Raw genomic sequence first — 20,082 nt, 5'->3', positions numbered from 1 at the left:
ATGTGATATATGAAAAGAAACGTATCTTCTTGACACTAGCGTGTGCATAGGGCGAGCATTCTAGTTTAACGGTGGATCAGGGTGTGTATTTCCCTCAGCTTTTGCACCGCAACGATTGTGAACAAAGAATTATGCACAATTGGGAGGCTCCATATTCACACTTAAACATAAAACCACCCCACCTGTGAGCTTGTACATACAATAATTACACCAAAACATAGCTCAGCACATCTGTTTTTCCGTACATATTTTCTGTTCATTTTTTTTAAAGGGGGGATGGAGGAACAATATTCTGCTTTTGCCGTCTGCACAATTTTTGACAGTGTAGTGCTCATTGTATGTGAAAGGAGCTACACTTATATGAAACCAAATAGCAACCAGCATGATTCTCATTTTATTAGGCATATTCAATGATATTCTGGGGTGGATCTCAAGCAGAGCCTATGGTACTTGGGTAAACCTGCTTTAAATCCCAATAGCCAGACACTTTAAAAGGTAGAAAACATTCTTTCTAGATGCACACTTACCTGTAGATGGCACGAACATATTCTGAATCACTGTTACTCTGCGCGTGGATTTTCTTTCCCATTGCAGTTTCTAGAAACAAAAAGATGATATACTTAGCATATACATTTAAAGAAGCAGATATGCTGCAGCCCTAAAGATTTGGAGAAGGTGAATTTGATCTGAAGTCTGTGTTTTTCATTCCTCTGTGCCAGGCAGACCTACAGTCAGATTAAGCCAGAAAACACCCACAGGAAGTAACCCATAAACCAATCTGAGACCTGGGTGACCTACATGTAACAAACAACAATGTCTCAACAGGTGATATTGCTAGGCAATGAGACAGAATGCAAAATCATTTGCGATAGAACAGAAGCAAGGAGACAACAACAGTTGTTTAGAAGAAAAGAGGTTTGCATTAAGAAGTGCAGTTCCAAATTGATATAAAGGAATGGACCAAACGGGTGACTGCACTAAACTGCACCCCAAACCTAGTCAACTCAGCTAAATCGCTAGGAATCATCTTAGACGAGAAACTGGACATGAAAGCCCATATTAATTCAATGGCGAAAAGTGCCCGCTTCCACCTGAGCTACTTAAGAAAACTTGAAACCTTTCATCTCAGAAGCGGATCTTAAACTAGCAATCCAATCGCTAGTTATTTCTAGAATTGAATATGGCTGCACTACCTTAGCTGGCCTATCAAAAACGCACACAGCCCCACTAAAAGCATGCCTCAATGCAGCGGCAAGACTCATCACTGGATCAAGAAAATGTGATCATATATCTCCCCACCTGAAAGCTTTAAACTGGCTACCCTATGAAGCCAGAATCCAAATGAAGATATTATGTATCACCCATAAAGCGATCCATTGCAATACTCCAAAATACCTAGCCAAGAAAATTGAGATATCTGGAGGCAACAGACCAGCGAGCAGCGCCAAAGAATTGCTACTGCGGGCAGCCCTCTTCCGAAAGAAAAGAACCTATGACAGAGCATTCACAGGAGCGGCCCCCAGAGACTGGAACTCACTCCCCCCTAACATCGGGAAGATTCATAACATCGTAACATTTAAGCGGGAAGTGAAAAGCCTTTTGATGAGTAGATTCCTTACATAGGGAAGCCTACTAATCAATATTATGGTCCATTGCTGTCCGAACACTGAACATTTATGTCACCTGAATGGGAAGACCCGACATAAATTGTAGGATGGCTAATTGAGGACACCAGATTGACGCATCATTTAAGACTATGCTTTATCCCTACCGGTACCCCATGTCAATATGAACATATAACCGTATCTCACATCCAAAACTATTTAATCCTCTACCTCATTTTATAGGTGTTTATTGGGCTTATGATATGAGTTAAGTCTAACCTTACCTCCTAATGTAAAGTGCACATGCGTGAGTATCTTAGATCATCTACCTCATCTATGCTTGTTCTTGTAGAATTGTTTGTATATTTATTAATCTCCAATTCACTTAGGTGTGTTTTCAGGGCTTATGATATAAGTTAAGTCTTACCCTACCTCCTATTGAAAATTGCACATGCGTGAGTAACGTATATCATCTACCTCACTTCTACTTGTTTTGTAGAACTGTTTGTTTACCTATTAATCTCCAATTCACTTTCTATGTTAAGCGCTCTGATACCCAAGGGTATTGTTCGCGCTATACAAAACTCTATAATAAAATAAATAAAATAAAATAAGTTATATCAACACTATTACATTGTATGTAGGTGCATTCCAAAAAGTAGTGTGGACAAAGGTGCTCGTGTGAAATGTGAACTGCACTAGTGGACACGTGAGGAAGTGCAAGGAAAACAGCAAAAATGTGCAATAATATTTCAAATTGGTCACAGAACATAAGTAATGAAGACACAAATAATAAAGAACATGGTAAGAAGCAAAAAACGCCAATTTAATTGCCTAGAAATATTCCCTGTTGAGACGCTGTTTATTACAGCTTGATTGAGAGCATGCGCAGCGCCTGCTACAGGTGCAACTGACAGTATGTCGCCACCATGCGCAGCGCCTGCTGCAGGTACAGCTGACAGTATGTCACCACCATGAGCAGCGCCTGCGGCAGGTAAAGCTGACATTATGACACCACCATGCGCAGCGCCTGCTGCAGGTACAGCTGATAGTATGTCACCACCATGTGCAGGGCCTGCTGCAGGTACAGCTGACAGTATGTCACCACCATGCGCAGCGACGGCGGCAGGTACAGCTGACAGTATGTCACCACCATGCACTGCGCCTGCTGCAGGTACAGCTGACATTATGACACCACCATGTGTAGCGCTTACTGCAGGTGCATCTGAGAGTATGTCACCACCATGCGCAGCACCTGCTGCAGGTACAGCTGACAGTATCTCTCCACCATGCGCAGCGCCTGCTGCAGGTACGGCTGACAGTATGCCACCAATATGCGCAGTGCCTGCTGCAGGTACAGCTGACAGTATGTCACCACCATGCGCAGTGCCTGCTGCAGGTATAGCTGACAGTATGTCACCACCATGCGCAGCGCCTGCTGCAAGTACGGCTGACAGTATGTCACCACCATGTACCGCGCCTGATGCAGGTACGGCTGACATTATGACACCACCATGCGTAGCGCTTGCTGCAGGTGCATCTGAGAGTATGTCACCACCATGCGCAGCGCCTGCTGCAGGTACAGCTGACAGTATGTCACCACCATGCGCAGCGCCTGCTGCAGGTACAGCTGACAGTATGTCACCGCCATGCGCAGCCCCCTCCTGCAAGTAGAGTTGACAGTATGTCACCACCATGTGCAGCGCCTGCTGCAGGTACAGCTGACAGTATGTCACCATCATGCGCAGCGCCTGCTGCACGTACAGTTAACAGTATGTCACCACCATGCACCGCGCCTGCTGCAGGTACGGCTGAAATTATGACACCACCATTCGTAGCACTTGCTGCAGGTACAGCTGAGAGTATGTCACCACCATGCGCAGCACCTGCTGCAGGTACAGCTGAAAGTATGTCAGCACCAAGCACAGCGCCTGCTGCAGGTACAGCTGACAGTATGTCACCGCCATGCGTAGGGCCTGCTGCAAGTGCATCTGACAGTATGTCACCACTATGCGCACGCCTGCTGCAGGTACAGCTGACAGTATGTCACCACCATGCACAGCGCCTGCTGCAGGTACAGCTGACAGTATGTCACCACCATGTGCAGCGCCTGCTGCAGGTGCGGCTGACAGTATGTCACCACCATGCCCCGCGCCTGCTGCAGGTACAGCTGACAGTATGCCACCACCATGCGCACGCCTGCTGCAGGTACAGCTGACAGTATGTCACTGCCATGTGTAGGGCGTGCTGCAGGTGCATCTGACAGTATGTCACCGCCATGCGTAGGGCCTGCTGCAAGTGCATCTGACAGTATGTCACCACCATGCGCAGCGCCTGCTGCAGGTACAGCTGACAGTATGTCACCACCATGCGCAGCCCCCTACTGCAGGTACAGCTGACAGTATGTCACCACCATGCGCAGCGCCTGCTGCAGGTACAGCTGACAGTATGTCACCACCATGCGCAGTGCCTGCTGCAGGTACAGCTGACAGTATGTCACCACCATGCACACGCCTGCTGCAGGTACAGCTGACAGTATGTCACCACCATGCGTAGCGCCTACTTCAGGTGCATCTGAGAGTATGTCACCACCATGCGCAGCACCTGCTGCAGGTACAGTTGACAGTATGTCACCACCATGCGCAGCGCCTGCTGCAGGTACAGCTGACAGTATGTCACCACCATGAACCGCGCCTGCTGCAGGTACAGCTGACAGTATGTCACCACCATGCGCAGCGCCTGCTCCAGGTACGGCTGACAGTATGTCAGCACCATGTGCAGCGCCTGCTCCAGGTACGGCTGACAGTATGTCACCACCATGCACCGCGCCTGCTGCAGGTACAGCTGACAGTATGTCACCCCCATGCGCAGCGCCTGCTCCAGGTACGGCTGACATTATGACACCACCATGAACCGCTCCTTGCGCAGGTACAGCTGACAGTATGTCACCACCATGCGCAGCGCCTGCTCCAGGTACGGCTGACAGTATGTTCCCACCATGCGCAGCGCCTGCTCCAGGTACGGCTGACAGTATGTCCCCACCATGCGCAGCGCCTGTTGCAGGTACGGCTGACAGTATGACACCACCATGAACCGCTCCTTGCGCAGGTACAGCTGACAGTATGTCACCACCATGCGCAGCGCCTGCTCCAGGTACGGCTGACAGTATGTTCCCACCATGCGCAGCGCCTGCTCCAGGTACGGCTGACAGTATGTCCCCACCATGCGCAGCGCCTGTTGCAGGTACGGCTGACATTATGACACCACAATGAACCGCTCCTTGCGCAGGTACAGCTGACAGTATGTCACCACCATGCGCAGCGCCTGCTCCAGGTACGGCTGACAGTATGTTCCCACCATGCGCAGCGCCTGCTCCAGGTACGGCTGACAGTATGTCCCCACCATGCGCAGCGCCTGTTGCAGGTACGGCTGACAGTATGACACCAGCAATGTCTTTGCTAGGCTCCCAGGTAGCTAGTCGCAGTTCCACCTGGAGGCAAACAGAGCACCCTAGGGAAAGATGACCGGGTCTCATGGGCGTTTTTGTGGGCAGTGTTAGAACAAAATAATATGGGACCCTGTTTTATGAAGTCTCTAAAAGCAATGTACTTCTCACCAAAGGCCAGAGTTCAGGCGATGGGTCAGGAGTCGATGCTCTTTGATATATCTTGTGGGGCAAGACAGGGCTGCCCATGTTCTCCGATCCTCTTTGCCCTTTATATTAATCCCCTTATTTTAAAATTACTAAACGCTGAGACAATTAGACCAATTACTTGGGGCCCCTTTGATACTAAAATATTAGCCTACGCCGATGATGTGGCGGTAGTAACATCACACCCCACGGAGGCAATAATTGAAATTGAACAGATCACTCAAACATTTGGCCAAGTTTCGGGTTATTCCTTAAATAGGGATAAAACGATGGTTATATGTACCCAAAATACTCAATTTATAGATTCCAGGAAAGTAGGAAGTGCTGTTTATCGGGGAGTTCGTATATCCCCCCAAATTGACGAGATCATCAAAATAAACTATGATCCTCTTATACAAAAAATTAAAACAGATTTAAAACGGATAGATGGCATACATCTCTCGATTATTGGAAGAGGTAACTTTCTCAAAATGAATATTCTACCCCGGGTCCTATATTTGTTTCGAGCAATCCCGTTATTGGTAGATGACAAAACCATTAAGGCTCTTGAATCCCAGATGAGTACGTTTATATGGGGATATGGGAAGATAAGGAGATCTATCCGCTTTCTATCTCTTCCAGTTACAAGAGGGGGGCTCGCAATTCCTAATCTGGGATTCTATATGTTGGCAGCTTTGTTACAGCAGATGACAACACTATTTTGTGTAAAATCTTTGGAAAGTGAAACAGGGGAGAACCATATACCTTCAATATTCGAACTGGTCATCGGAGATAAGGCTAATGGCCTTCTAGTAAAACAACTTGAACCATCATATTTCAAGAAGGTAACATTTAAGATTATATTGAGTGCCTGGGGTATATGTAAGAAAACTCGAAGACAATTGAGCATTCCTAAGTATAATAAGTACACCTCGTTATGGCACTCTACCCTACTACCACCACTTATATATGATGTGATTGCTAGGAAATGGGAAACTCTAGGATTTTTAACCCTTGGTGATTTCTTATTGCCTTCAGTCGGTCAAAGATTTCAACAGCTGCAACTTAAATTCTCTATTCCCAGCAATAGTGCATTTAAATTTATTCAGATCAGTACGATTCTAGATTTATAAAAGGCGGATATCATATTAGAGAATATCCCTTTAGTTGATTGTTTAGTTAGACCTCTAACCAGGATCGGCACGATCTATGATATTTTAATTGATAATCAGCGGGATGATGTTGTTTCTATCGAGCAGGGTTGGTCAAGGAAACTAAACAACCCCAATGTTGATATTGATATGTCACTTATTTTGTTAACAAAACTGTTCATGTCTTCCAATCTGAAAGCACAGTTGTATAAGACTCTTTATGATTTATATTTTACCCCCGCTAAACTCTTCCCTTGGGGAAAAAGAGCTACCTCAGAATGCCCTAGGTGCGGAAAAACTGTGGCACATCTGCTTCATATGCTTTATGAATGTGAAAAACTAGCAGTTTTGAAAAATATGATAACAGGATTTTGGCAGGAAGTGTTTGGACATCCAGTAGCCGATTCCCCTACCCTGTACAACTTGGGTTATGATAAAACACTATCACATACCAACGAAGAAGAAACATCTCTCTTTTTGGGGACAGCTGTGTACCGTATAACATTAACAGCACGCTGGAAAGACACAGATCCACCTAACTTTCAGATTTGGTTATCTCGACTATTAGGAATGTTTACTCAAGAGAAGACGATTTTTGCTTGTAAAGGTGTGAGGGCGAAAGCCCGGGGCATTAAGATTTGGAAACCAATTGAAAACTGGAGTAATAATATCAGAGTGGGTAACTAGGCTTTCCCTACTAATGTAAATAATGTCGTGGTCTTTTCTTCTTTTTATTTCTGATATCTGCTTATTATTTTGACTGTTTTATTTTCGTTTCTGTTAAATATGATTGGAGATCAAAATGTTATTTTTAATGTCTGTTTCCGCAATTATGAGATGCCAAATAAATAAAATAAAAAAATAAAAAGGGACAGATGTGCATGACTCGAGCCTCACTAAAGGTGAGGTCAGACTCCAGAGAGAATATGTTGTGCCTCTGGGTGGTTGGCAAGCTAGGCTCCTGCCCAGGGAATACTCGTCTCGTCCTTGCATTAGTAATGAGCAGAAGGAGCAGTGATTACTGCATACAAGGTCTTTGTTTACTCCCTTCCAGCCTTACATTCTTTCGCTTTGTACAGCATGTCATTCAGCCTCTCCCTGCCACTTCAGTGTAGGACAGAGCAGACTGCTGTGCTTGTCACCAGACTCACATTAGTGACCCATGTCGATTGGTCTTAATCCCCTCCCCCCACCCACCCACACCACAGTGCACAACCCACAGTGAAAGAAAGGGAAATACGCTAATGTTTCATAGAAGCAGAAGTAGGTGAGGCTGCATGTTGATTTTTGTGGAGGGCACTGTTTCACGTCAATGCGCACGTAGGCACGTCTGCCTATACCCAACCAAGGGATCACAGGACACAGATCAAAGGTTGTGTTTGGGGAACAAACATGAACTTTATTACTACACAAGGGAAGGCAAATCTAGGCAGTGCTCTGCCCCACAGAACGAGGTAAGATATTTGCAACTAAGCTCCCATTGTCACTCGGATCCACAACTTGAGGTTCCTGAAATTCAGTTCCTGCCCATCGCATGAAAGGACCATGGACCACTCACCAATACTGTAATCGAAATCTCCTGACCATTGATTAAAATACCCATATCCAGTAGTACACAGTTTCAGATTATTTATTGTGCAATTCCTAAATTGGCATGGGTATTACACTGCTTGACTAAAATAATATTTTTTCAGGATTTACGGTGTAAATACACAATTCTAATTGGAATATTTCACTTATTGGCTAGGGTTCGTTTTTTGCTACCTCTGCTCAGCAGTACCTGTAGTTGGTTTTGTCACAAATGCTTCATGGATCGTACAAGAGAATAGCAAGCAGTCTTCTGAAGCAAGCACGTTTGTGGTGTCTGGGTTAAATGCACACTTCATAAATTATGGGTTAGTGTTGTGTGAACTCATGTTATAACTTCCGTTCTCTCTTATGTGTATGGATATCTGAGTTTTATCCACATTACAGGACATCTACAGAGGTGTAGGGTGGGGGAGAAGGAAAGAAAGAGAAATGGGAGGAGGGTGGGAGAGACAGGAAAAATAAGAGAGAAATGGAGGAGGAACAGAGAGAAAAAGAGAGTGGGAGATGGACAGGGAGGAAACAAAGCAGTGGGAGAAGAGGAGAGGAATTTAGAAAGATGTGAAGCAAAAGAGAAGAACGAAAATAAAAGCAGTTGGAGGAGAATGCTTGAAGGGGTTCAGGAAGCAGTAAGAACAAGGGCAAGGAGATGGAGATGGAGAAGGAGGAAACGGAGGATAGGAGGGGTAAAACAACTAAGACGAGAAGGAAGAGTAGTAAAAGGTGAAGGAGCTTTTGGAGAAGATGGGGAATGAGAAGACCGGTCAGGGAGAGGCTAAGGCGATGACAAATGGAAGACACCAAGGAAGTGGAGTAAGTGAAAAAAAGAGCCATATTATTATGAGCGAATATTTCAAGAAAATCAATGGTGCATTAGCTTCCACAAGACATGTGGTTATTGTAGACCCTATTACCAGTTCTCTTCATCCCCTCTGGCAGACCCTATAGCAGTTATCATTTGGTGCCATTAATCTAGAGTTAAAACGTACAGTGATCACTGTCACTAAATATCTTAGTTGTGGCTATTAAGTCTAACGTTTGGCACTAATCCCATAACATTCATTTTTTTAGCCTGACTACATGGGGATCACCTTCAAAGTCGAGCATGTTGTAATTGTGAAAGCCTGTTCAACCGATAAAATGTGACCATTGCTCGTTCACATTGATTGGTAATACTGGCCAACAGAGCAGAGGCAATTAAATAAGTTCAAGTTCAGAAATTTGTATAGCGCGCTACTCACCCAGAGGGTCTCAAGGCGCTTGAGGGAGGGAGGGTGCTTTACTTATCGAATAGCCAGGTTTTTAGCTGCTTTCTGAAGGAGAAGTGGTCCTGTGTAAGGCGGAGGTGAGTGAGGAGAGAATTCCAGGTTTTGGCCGCTAGGTAGGAGAAGGATCTTCCTCCCATGGTGGATCTATGGATGCGCAGAATTGCGGCGAGGGCTTGATTGGATGATCGTAGTTGGCGGGTGGGAGTGTAGAATGACAGTCGAGTGTTGAGGCATTCGGGTCCTAGGTCGTAGAGGGCCTTGTGTGCGTGGGTGAGGAGACGAAACGTTATTCTCTTGTTGACGGGGAGCCAGTGGAGGTCTTTCAGGTGGCCGGAAATGTGAGCTTGACGGGGGATGTCCAGTATGAGTCTTGCTGAGGCGTTTTGGATGCGTTGGAGTTTGTTCTGTAGTTTGGCTGTGGTTCCGGCGTAAAGGGTATTTCCGTAATCCAGTCTGCTGGTGACCAGTGCATGGGTGACCGTTTTTCTTATTTCAGTGGGGATCCAACGGAAGATTTTTTTGAGCATGCGTAGGATGTTGAAGCATGAAGATGAGACGGCGTTGACTTGTCTGGTTATCGAGAGGGAGGAGTCTAGGATGAAGCCCAGGTTACGTGCGTGGTCCGTAGGTATGGGTGCTGTACCTAGGGCCGGTGGCCACCATGTGTCGTCCCAGGCAGAGGGGGATGATCCTAAGATGAGGACTTCCGTTTTGTCCGAGTTTAGTTTTAGACGGCTATTCTTCATCCACTCGGCTACTTATTTCATTCCTTCGTGTACATTGGTTTTGGCGGTGTTTGGGTCTTTGGTGAGGGAGAGGATCAGCTGGGTGTTGTCTGCGTAGGAGATGATGTTGAGGTTGTGTTGTCGCGCGATGGATGCGAGGGGACTCATGTAAACGTTGAAGAGGGTGGGACTGAGTGATGATCCTTGTGGTACACTGCAGATGACTTTGGTGGCCTCTGATTTGAAAGGGGGGAGGCGGACTCTCTGGGTTCTTCCGGCGAGGAACGAGATGATCCAGTCTAGAGCTTTTCCTTGTATTCCGACGTTGCTGAGGCGTTGTATGAGGGTGCTATGACAGACTGTGTCGAAGGCGGCGGAGAGGTCAAGTAGGATGAGGGCAGCTGTTTCTCCGTTGTCCAGTAGCGTTCGGGTGTCGTCTGTAGCTCCGATGAGGGCGGTTTCGGTGCTGTGTTTGGCTCGGAAGCCGGACTGTGAGGGGTCGAGAGATTTGTTGGATTCAAGGAAGGCGGCAAGCTGATTGTTGACGGCTTTCTCAATGACTTTGGCAGGAAATGGGATGAGCGAGATGGGGCGGTAGTTCTTAAGTTCAGAGGGGTCTGCTGTGGGTTTCTTCAGAAGGGCGCTGAGTTCGGCATGTTTCCAGATTTCAGGGAAGGTAGCGGAGTTGAAGGAGCAGTTGATGACATCGCGGAGATGGGGTGCGATGATGGAGTCTGCTTTGTTGAAAATGTGGTGGGGCATGGGTCGGTTGGCGATCCTGAGTGGATGGAGTTCATCAGTCGGATGGTGTCTTCAGTAGTGATTGGGTTCCAGGCGCAAAGGTTGTTAGAGTGCTGTTTTGGTTCGGAGGTGGGTGGAGTGGACTGTTCTTTGGACTGGTTTTCAAAGCTGTTATGTATGTCGGCGATTTTGTTGTGGAAGAAAGAGGATAAAGAGTCGCAGAGGTCTTGGGAGGGAGTGATGTCGTTGGTGCCGACGTTGGGGTTGGTAAAATCTTTTACGATGTTGAATAGTTCCTTGCTGTTTTGGGCGTTGTTGTCGAGTCGATCTTTGAATACTGATTTCTTGGTGGATCAGATCAGTTGGTGGTGTTTGCGGGTGGCGTTCTTGAAGGAGGCCAGTTTGTCAGTGGTTGGGTTTTTTCTCCAGGCTTTCTCGAGGGTGCGGCAGAACTTCTTGGATTTCTTAAGGTCATCGTTGAACCAGGGGGCTTTTTTGGTGCCTTGCTTGATTTGATGGTTTTTCAGGGGTGCTAGTTCGTCGGCGCAGAGGGTGATCCATTGAGTGAGGTTGGTGGCTGCTTGGTTTGGTTCCGATGATGTGGCAGGTGGGTTTAGGTGAAGCGAAGAGGAGAGCCGGGCGGTGGTGATTTTGTTCCAATTTCTTCGGGGAATGGGTTGTGGAGGGTTGTGGGTCGTGGTCTTTTTGTAGTTGAAGTGAACGCAGCTGTGGTCCGTCCAATGGAGGGCAGTGGTGTGATCGAAGGAGATGTGTTTGCTGGAGGTGAAGATTGGGTTGAGCGTGTGCCCGGCAAGGTGGGTGGGGGTGTCAACAAGTTGTTTGAGTCCGAGATTGGCCAGGTTGTCCAGAAGGGTAGTGGTGTTGTAGTCGTTATTCTTTTCTAGGTGGAAGTTGAGGTCTCCCAGTAGGATGTAGTTCTCGGAGGGGAGGGCATGTGGGCTGATGAAGTCGGTGATGTCTTCGCTGAATTGTGTGCGGGGTCCAGGAGGTCTGTAGATGAGGGTGCCTCTGAGTGTGTTCTTGGGGTCGGTGTGGATCTGGAAGTGAAGGTGTTCGGCGGTACCGAGGTTATCGTCGGAGCTGGTCGTGATGCGGATGGTGTTCTTGTGAACGATGGCGATGCCTCCTCCAGTTTGGTTGATACGGTCCTTTCAAATGATCTTGTAGCCGTCCGGGATAGCAATGGCAATGTCGGGCTGCAGCGGCGTTCATCCAGGTTTCTGTAAGGAAGGCGACATCCGGCGATGTAGTGTCGAGTAGGTTCCAAAGTTCAATGGAGTCTCTGTGAACCGAGCGGGTGTTGAGCAGGATGCACTTTAGGTGGTTGTTGTCTGAGCTCTGATTGGTGTTAGTGGATTTGGTGTGGGTCCTGATGCAGTCGAACTTGCAGGAATTGCAGGTGAAGGGTCCATGGGTTTGTCCTGGGGCGGCTTGGTGGCAGTCTGGGAGTCGGCCGGGGTTAAGTGCTGAGAGGGTTGTGGTGTCGTACGTTATGCGGGCGGAGTGGATTTTGCGGGGGCCAGGGGGTATGGGGCTGGGCGCGGTCCAGGCGCGGATGGGCGTAGACGGGCTTACCTTTGGCGCACCTTCGGCGTGCATGGAGCGCGACCGCTGCGCGTGACCGCTGCGCAAAAAAGCATCTGTCATATGTGGGTAGTGGAGGGGGGAGGGGCGAGGGAGGAGCAGCTGGGAGGCGGTAGCGGGGTAGAGGTCCGGGCAGGGAGGCACAGCAACAAACACCAAAATGGCTGCAGGCCAAAAGCGAAACTGGATTGGGGCACAAGGTAAAATAAACGCTATGCACAAATCACAATCCAACCTTCTATTAAGGCTAAGCACAAAAGAAATTATTCAGCTTAAGGCAGACAATCACAATACAATGCTGATGGAAGCACGCTTTCGAAATATGGCGCTACGATCAATATTTAAACAGAGAGCAGCAGACAGGCACTAATGCGCGTTTAACAAACAAAGCGCTACGCTGCAATAATTAATGCCAAGCACGTAACAGTAGCAATGCGGCTGAGGCAGTCTGGCAGTGCATAGAGCTACGATACCGCAACAGTGCTGGGATCTGCGTGGGGAGCGACCGCTACTGAAGGTTTCAGGACGGTTGAAAGACCAGTCCTGAGAACTACAACATTATAGGTATAAGATCTATACACACACTTGCAATATGCACAGGTGACATTTGTAAAACAGCCATTAAGATACATTCGTCACATCTTCTACTTGGAGCCTACATGACATTTGCACTATTGAATTCAAATCACTGCTGCGTTATATTTATTTCAGATGAACAATTGTTTCAGTGATTACTATTGAGAAGAGTCTGTGTTGAAAGGAGTGCCTATCCCCCCATAAAAATACATGCACATTAGGTGCTATCTTCAGATATCAACTGGTGCGTGTATTAAAAGTAAAAGATGAACCGAAGGGCACAAGATGCAGATGGCCAAATGCACTGCATGCAGTTTCACTATGATGGTTGTACACAAGCATGAATGAATAAATAAGCAACACTTACACAAGCGCAGCTTTACATTCGGGACCAAGGACCTCGGTTAACCCTTTTTATTTCAGAAGAAAACATTTCGTTGCAAGGCTTTTCAAATAGTATAGTTGCATCTAAATATTGTGCCTGTTTATTCGTCCCTCTGCAGGCACTTCTATATGTCAACTGACTTCCATGTCAACATGCTTACCAAGCACCTCCTTATTCTAAACTTAGAACCTTGATTAGATGATTTTAGAACTTATTTATGTTTAGGAGAGAATAGGAGTTTCTTTAAGGAACACCTAGTTCCAATTCTTAGTTTTTGTATTTGCTGTGGTTGTGATTAATATTGACCTAATTTTTCAGAGACAGAACCAATTGCGATAGTTCAGCTTTCCAGCTGTAATCTTGATTCTTTTCAATATTCTCCTGACCTTCATATATATTGGACTGACTAGTAATTGGAACTAAAATTTCTTAACAATAATCATTGATTCCCGGTCCTTATTGTGGGACCAATTTCGTTTTACGAAGATTGAATTGTTTGACTTTTGCTAATTCTCTATGCATCTCAGTCAACTTAAAAAGATCTGCCAGATAGGAGATTGTAAATCACACACTTGCACACTCTCAAATGGGAAGCAGAGATGTCATAGGTGAAGGTGTTTTAAGTGGTAATATTGACCCTGTGGTGAATTTATCAAGACCCAAAAAACATTTAAAAAATCATTGCCAAATGTAAAGATATTGCTCTAAAATATTTTTCTTTCTTTTTTTTTTCAAAGGGGTAGTTTTTTTTATCCCATCCTCCATTACAGTATGTTTTGTTGTTTTTATTCTCTTTGTTATTATATATTAGCGACTTTGTATTCTCCTCATCATTGCAAGTTTGGTTTCCTTTGTGTAACTATTTTGTATAAAGTCTAACACTCTTACACATGTACTGCTGATTTCCGGTTCAACCTGCACTTAAGCTCCTGGAACCTTGTGAAGGCTGTTGAAAAGGACTATTGATGATTTGCGGACTCACCTGTAACATAGGTTCTTTTTGCCCAAAAAACTCGAAGTTACTTTTCCAAATCTCGAGTAGATCGGAATTTGTATGGGACACAACAAACTTGCACACTGTTCCAATTATTTTAAAGATGTTCTATATTTGACAAAACAAAGGATTACCCATGCATTCTGGGGAAACTTAGAATGGTGCCAAGATCGTCAATACTCACCAGAGATAATGTCCAGCGCACAAAAAGTGACATCCATGAAACAGTCAAATGATTCTTTATCAACATGTTTTTCAAGTTTGTTAACCAATATTTTGGACTGTTCATTCATAACAGCAAGAAACTCTTCTAAAATTGCAAAATGAAATGTTGGGGTTAACATTTTTCTCCTTGAACGCCATTTGTTCCCAGTGCTGCAAACAAAGGAAAAACACATGTTATACTGAGGCAAAATCAGCTAATCATTAATTTAACTAGCCTGTTAACAAACCTATGACAAGAAGGGTGCTATTAGGATCTCTGTCTATTTGAAATGAAGGATCTGAGGGCCTGACGTGCATACATAGAGTACTACATAATAAAAATGCAGTGAGACCATCCCTTTATTTTTTCAGCAATATGCAACATATACACAGTTATCTGGGTGGAAATCTCATTTTCCACACATATAATTGTACTCACTGAAAAACACAAAGGTCAAAGTAACGTTATAGTTAGGTGAATATGTCAGTGACAACATTAACGTTTTGAACTTAAAAAACACAGAAATACACCATGTCATTTGAGATGTCATCAGTGATGTCTTAAATGATGTAATAGAATATGCCAGGAGTGGTGTAGATTGTGATGTCATTTGCAGTGCATAGCAGGGCACAAATTATAGTTAGCTCCTATAACTAGAACTGGTGAATTTCTGTGTGTTTGTTTTAGTTCAAAACGTTAATGTAGTCACTGACTTATTCACCTGACTACGTTCATTTAACCTAGGGTTTTTTCAGTGAATTCTAGTTTTTTTTTTTTAACAGAAATTATTATTTTATTACCATACGTAAAGCCAACCCACACCGCGCACACAAGGGTTGGGCATAGGGCCTTATGTTTTTTAAAGGGTAGGGGGGCCGGATCACCCCCCTCCCGAGCCTTCTTAGGGCCTGGGGATCCCATCTTACAGAGCCTTTTTGTTAATGAAAGGGGGGCATGTGGCCTCCCTCCCTGAACCTTGTTCAGCTCAAGGGACCCCGCCTCCCAGGGCCACCACTTCAATTAAAGGGAAGAGGGGCCACACAGTCGCCCTCGGACACTTGCTAGGCCCGGGGGACGCCATCCACTAGAGCTCTTTTTCAAAATGAATGGGGAGGGGGCCACATGGCCCCACTACCGGAGACTTGTTAGGCCCTTCGATCCTCAACCCCCCCAGGTCTACTACTAAAATTAAAGAGGAGGGGGGCCATACAACCCCCTCCAAAGCCTTTTCTGGCCCCACTCCCCATTTTCAGTAGTGTCGGCCCCGGGGTGGGCTCCCCAGGGCCTCTGATTGCTCTGTGCCTCCTCCCCATTATGAGAAATTTTGGCTCAGGATGGGCTTCACAGAGTCTCAGATGGCACGAGGAGGGATGCCATGTGGGCCCTCTCTTCATATTCAATTATTTCAGCCCAGGGGGCAGGCTTCCCTGGTCCTATAAAGGATATGGGAGGGGGTTTGTGCTCCCTCATATTAATAAAACAAAGCGGCTCTGGCCGCTATTTTCTTTTCTTTATATATGATTCCACGGATGTCCCATGTGATTGTGGCAATTTCTGACCATTTTTCTTTTGTTTGCTTTGGGCCCCAGTGGGGTCCCTTCGTGTCCCCTCGCCCATGTGGCTTAGAGATCAGAGTATCCCTACCCTGACCTCTTATAAAAAAAAAAATGTACATGTTAAGGACAGGAGTCTAAGTCCCAGAGTCCTGTATTGGTTGGCAGCCACATTTATCCCATGTTGCTAGCAGCCAGTTAGAGTGCTCGCTAACACTGGAGTGTGACTCCTGCAAGAGAAAACTGACCCAAGGGAAAAAAGCTCTCTCTGCCAATCATAGCATTCTATTTTTTTTAATTGGGTTATAGGGGCTCCTGCGAAAGTCCCTCAAACTCAACCGTATTTGTTCCAACCTTAAAACTTAACTACTGAATGGATTTACACCAAATCACAAACATCACTATCTGTGGACTAAGGGCCTGATTTAGATCTTGGCGGGCGGTTTATTCTGTCACAACAGTGATGGATATCCCATCTGCTGAAATATAAATCCTATCGGAAATAATGGGATTTATATTTTGCTGACAATAGGATTTATATTTTGGTGGACGGGATATCCGTTGCTGTTGTGACAGAATAACCCGTCCGCCAAGATCTAAATCAGGCCCTTAGATCGAGCTTCCTGCCAAAGTTGGTATACATCCATTCAGCAAATTTTGCTGTAGCCCTTCTTAAAGAAGTCTATGGAAAATACATGGGGATGTTATGTTTTGGCGCTCTGCTTTCTTCTTGGCCTTTGCTTGATGGAGCACCCTGAAACCTTCCATGTACAAACTAGTTGAAAAATAGCACCTTTTGGGAAAGTTTTGTGGAGATTCGCAAATGGCATCAAAGTTATTAACAACACAAAAACATTTTTCCTATGTAACCGTTGATCTAACTATAACTACCCACTGACAAAAACTAGGGTGAAAGTGACATTTCAAATATATGTCAGTGACAATATTTATGTTTTGAACTTAAATAAAACAGAAATTCACCAGCAGAGCTAACTATAACTTGCGCCCGCCATGCTCTGCTTATAACCTCACTCACTGATGACATCATCCAAGCTTCTTATATACACATTATTCAAAAAACGAGTATAACTATGAGGGCCAGATGTATAACTGTTTTTAACGATTGCAAACGGGAAATCAGCTCGTTTGAGACTGGTAAAAAGGTTTGTAGCATGTACCAAACCTACGTTGCGAGTCAGTAACCTGTTACCCACTAGCAAAATAGCTTTTGGGAGTTGCTATTAGGATTTAAGGTTTTTTTGTGACTACAAATGCTGTCTCAAAACAATCACATTTACCACCTATTGCAAATTGGAGGCAAGCTAGTTGCAAAAGGGGAAAAACTTCCCCTTTGTGATTGGCAGCAAAAATATTTTTTAAGAGCAGACAGTAGTCCCATGGACTGCTGCCTGCTCTTAAAAAATTAAACTGAAACGTTTCATTTTTACTTGTTAAATGCATCCTGTTTTCCTGTAAAGAAAATAGTCAGAATAAAAAAAACTGCTTTATTGAAAAGCAGTCACAGACATGGTGGTCTGCTGACACCAGCAGGCCGCCATCTCTGTGAGTGCCGGCTATTCTCAATTGGTCGCAAAATGAAACCGGTCTCATGACTTTGAGCTTTATATGTAGCATAATCCTGCAAAAAGTACAAGGAAGCTCAAAAATTAAACTAGACAGCATATGTAAAGTTTCAGAATTGCTGCATGAACAATTAAAAGACACATTTATGTTCACATGTTTATGTAAATCAATACCCAAATACATAACAAATGCAATAGAAAAAAATTAATTAATCACCTTTTAAGTCTGATTGTCACTGGCTAGTTATAGTTAGTATTCCTAGAGATAGGAATTCCTTGGATTTTAGCTCTCTATTACCTTTCCAACCGTTTGACAAATCACCGCAAAACAATTCAGACCCATAACATATTCTACATTTTGAGATGAAGTCAATTTTTATGGTGAATAGTTGAGGAGTGCAACGATAAAAAAGGGTGGTCCCAAAGCGCATTTTTACTCCAATGCATTTTCCATAGACTATTGTATTTGACGTAGGGCAAAAACAGGTACACTGATTTACATTAAATTTGGCAGGATTATACATTATGATGCACTTATGATTCTTTTTGGGTATTGCAGTTAAGTAGGGTAAACATTGCATTTAAACTTAGTGATACCTGTCCCTCCTGTACTTTTGGGGAATTGCACAAAACAATTTATGTAGCTACTGCGGTGCATGCCCATAAACTTAACTACAAAAACATTTATTATGTAAAATATAAATACATTTCCCTACCTATTACCACTTTAAAAAAAAGTGGTCATCGGTAGGGACCTACTACATACCTATATCTAAGGCTCCAACACTGAACACAGCCAAAGCGTAGTAAAAACAATATGGCTCCCTTTTCATTTTCTAAAAACAGCCATGACCTTTCTGAAATGCCAACCCCACGTTTTGGTGCACATAACACACTTCTAAAATATGCTGCAGGTATGCCATAAAGGATGCTGTTTTGTGCTTAAGACATTGACAGATGTCTTTTGAGTTGAATAAGTTGCCTGTACACTTGCAGGCCTCTATGCCAAGTACTACATAGAGTATGCCATCCCTAAAACAATTGACATAGATGTTCACAAAAGCATAGACCCTTTTTTTTTAGTTACAGAGACAGATACAGAAGCACTTATACATTCAGTCACTCGCCAGAAATTATTTATGCATGCATCAGACTCAAAGGTTGTTGCAGTGACACCTGCATAGCTCTCTATTGCCTAACACCGGCACTGAAGTATTTATGCAGCCACACATACACATTTAGACAGCTATAGAGGTATTATAGCAGGCAGTTACATACCAGCATATTTACTTAAACATCTCATGGCACTGATAGAGGCGTACTCCTATACTCTCTGAGATATGTAGGCAAGTACTGACACAACCTTCTCAACCATGTACAGAAATAGTCCTTTAAACGTGGGTGATGGCTACTAGTGCAGACCCTGTCTGTGCTCTTTCACTGCAAGCTTCACTTGCCATTTTATATGTCTTTCTCAAGTGTCAAATCCACTCAAAAACTCATGCACTCAGTCATTAACCCGCTCAGACACTCATGCACCCACTTAGACATTTACTCGAACTGTCAGAGACTCACTCAGCCAGTGATGCACCCACTCACACACCCATTAAGACACTTATGCAGGTAGTCATAAACACACTCAAACACACTAACACCCAGTCACACACCCATTAAGGCACTCTTGCACTCGCTCACACACTCATTTTCAAAGGGTACAAGTTATAAGTAGGAAATAGAAATTTTTAAAAACTTAGAAATTCACTGAAAAAACCCAAAGGTTACAGGGACGTTATAGTTAGGAAATAGAACTGAAAAAACCTTAGAAATTCACTGAAAAAAACTAAAGGTTACAGGGATGTTATATTTAGACTCACATTTCACTCATACAAAACCAGTAAAATTCAGTAGTGATAGTTGCGTGAGCTAACTATAACGTATGCCCCCACAATGCACTGTTTATGATCTCACATATTGCGTCACACATGACATGGTCAGTGACATCACTCATGATATCTCAAATTACATCGCTGATATCATCATCCATTGATTGTGAGTGTTTTTGTGTGTTAAATGTATTTACTAACGTACCGCAAAAGTTAAATTAGAATACTGTGTGCACAACTAATGAGTGATTCCTTTTTTTAACATAGTTTATGTGAGTCGCTGAGTGATTGTGTGTATCTGTGTGTGAGTGGGTGTTTAAGTGACTGCACAGGTATGTGTGAGTAGTTGTATGGGTGTATAAGTGGGTGTCTGAGTAGCTTTGTGGGTGACTTAGTGGCAGCGTGAGTAGTGTATTGGTGAGCGAGTAGGTGTGTCAGTGGCTGTATGGGTGGGCGAGTGAGTGGCTGTGTGAGTGGCTGTATGGGTGGGTGAGTGGGTGTGTCAGTGACTGAATGGGTGAATGAGTGGGTGTCTGAATGGCTGTACGAGTGAGTGACAGGTTTGTAAGTGGCTGTATGGATGAGTGAGTG

General features: G+C 44.6%; 1 protein-coding gene across 4 annotated transcripts in view; it reads right to left on the bottom strand.

Annotated features, from left to right (window-relative positions):
- CYP4V2 (cytochrome P450 family 4 subfamily V member 2) overlaps positions 1-20,082 on the bottom strand; it is a 176,623-nt gene that overhangs the window by 45,217 nt on the left and 111,324 nt on the right. For all 4 annotated transcript variants that reach the window (XR_015309387.1, XR_015309388.1, XM_086962550.1 and 1 more), the window contains exons 4-5: positions 14,452-14,642; positions 528-597 (exon numbers count right to left, since the gene is read on the bottom strand). Coding sequence is in view for 2 of the 4 variants with exons in the window: in XM_086962550.1 (XP_086818676.1) it covers positions 528-597; positions 14,452-14,642 (261 nt within the window). In the remaining 2 variants the exon portion in view is untranslated. The remainder of the gene's footprint in view (positions 1-527; positions 598-14,451; positions 14,643-20,082) is intronic.

Source organism: Lissotriton vulgaris, chromosome 3_1 (genome assembly GCF_964263255.1).
Source record: "Lissotriton vulgaris chromosome 3_1, aLisVul1.2, whole genome shotgun sequence".
Taxonomy (NCBI): Eukaryota; Metazoa; Chordata; class Amphibia; order Caudata; family Salamandridae; genus Lissotriton; species Lissotriton vulgaris.
This window is presented reverse-complemented; position numbering and strand designations above follow the sequence as displayed.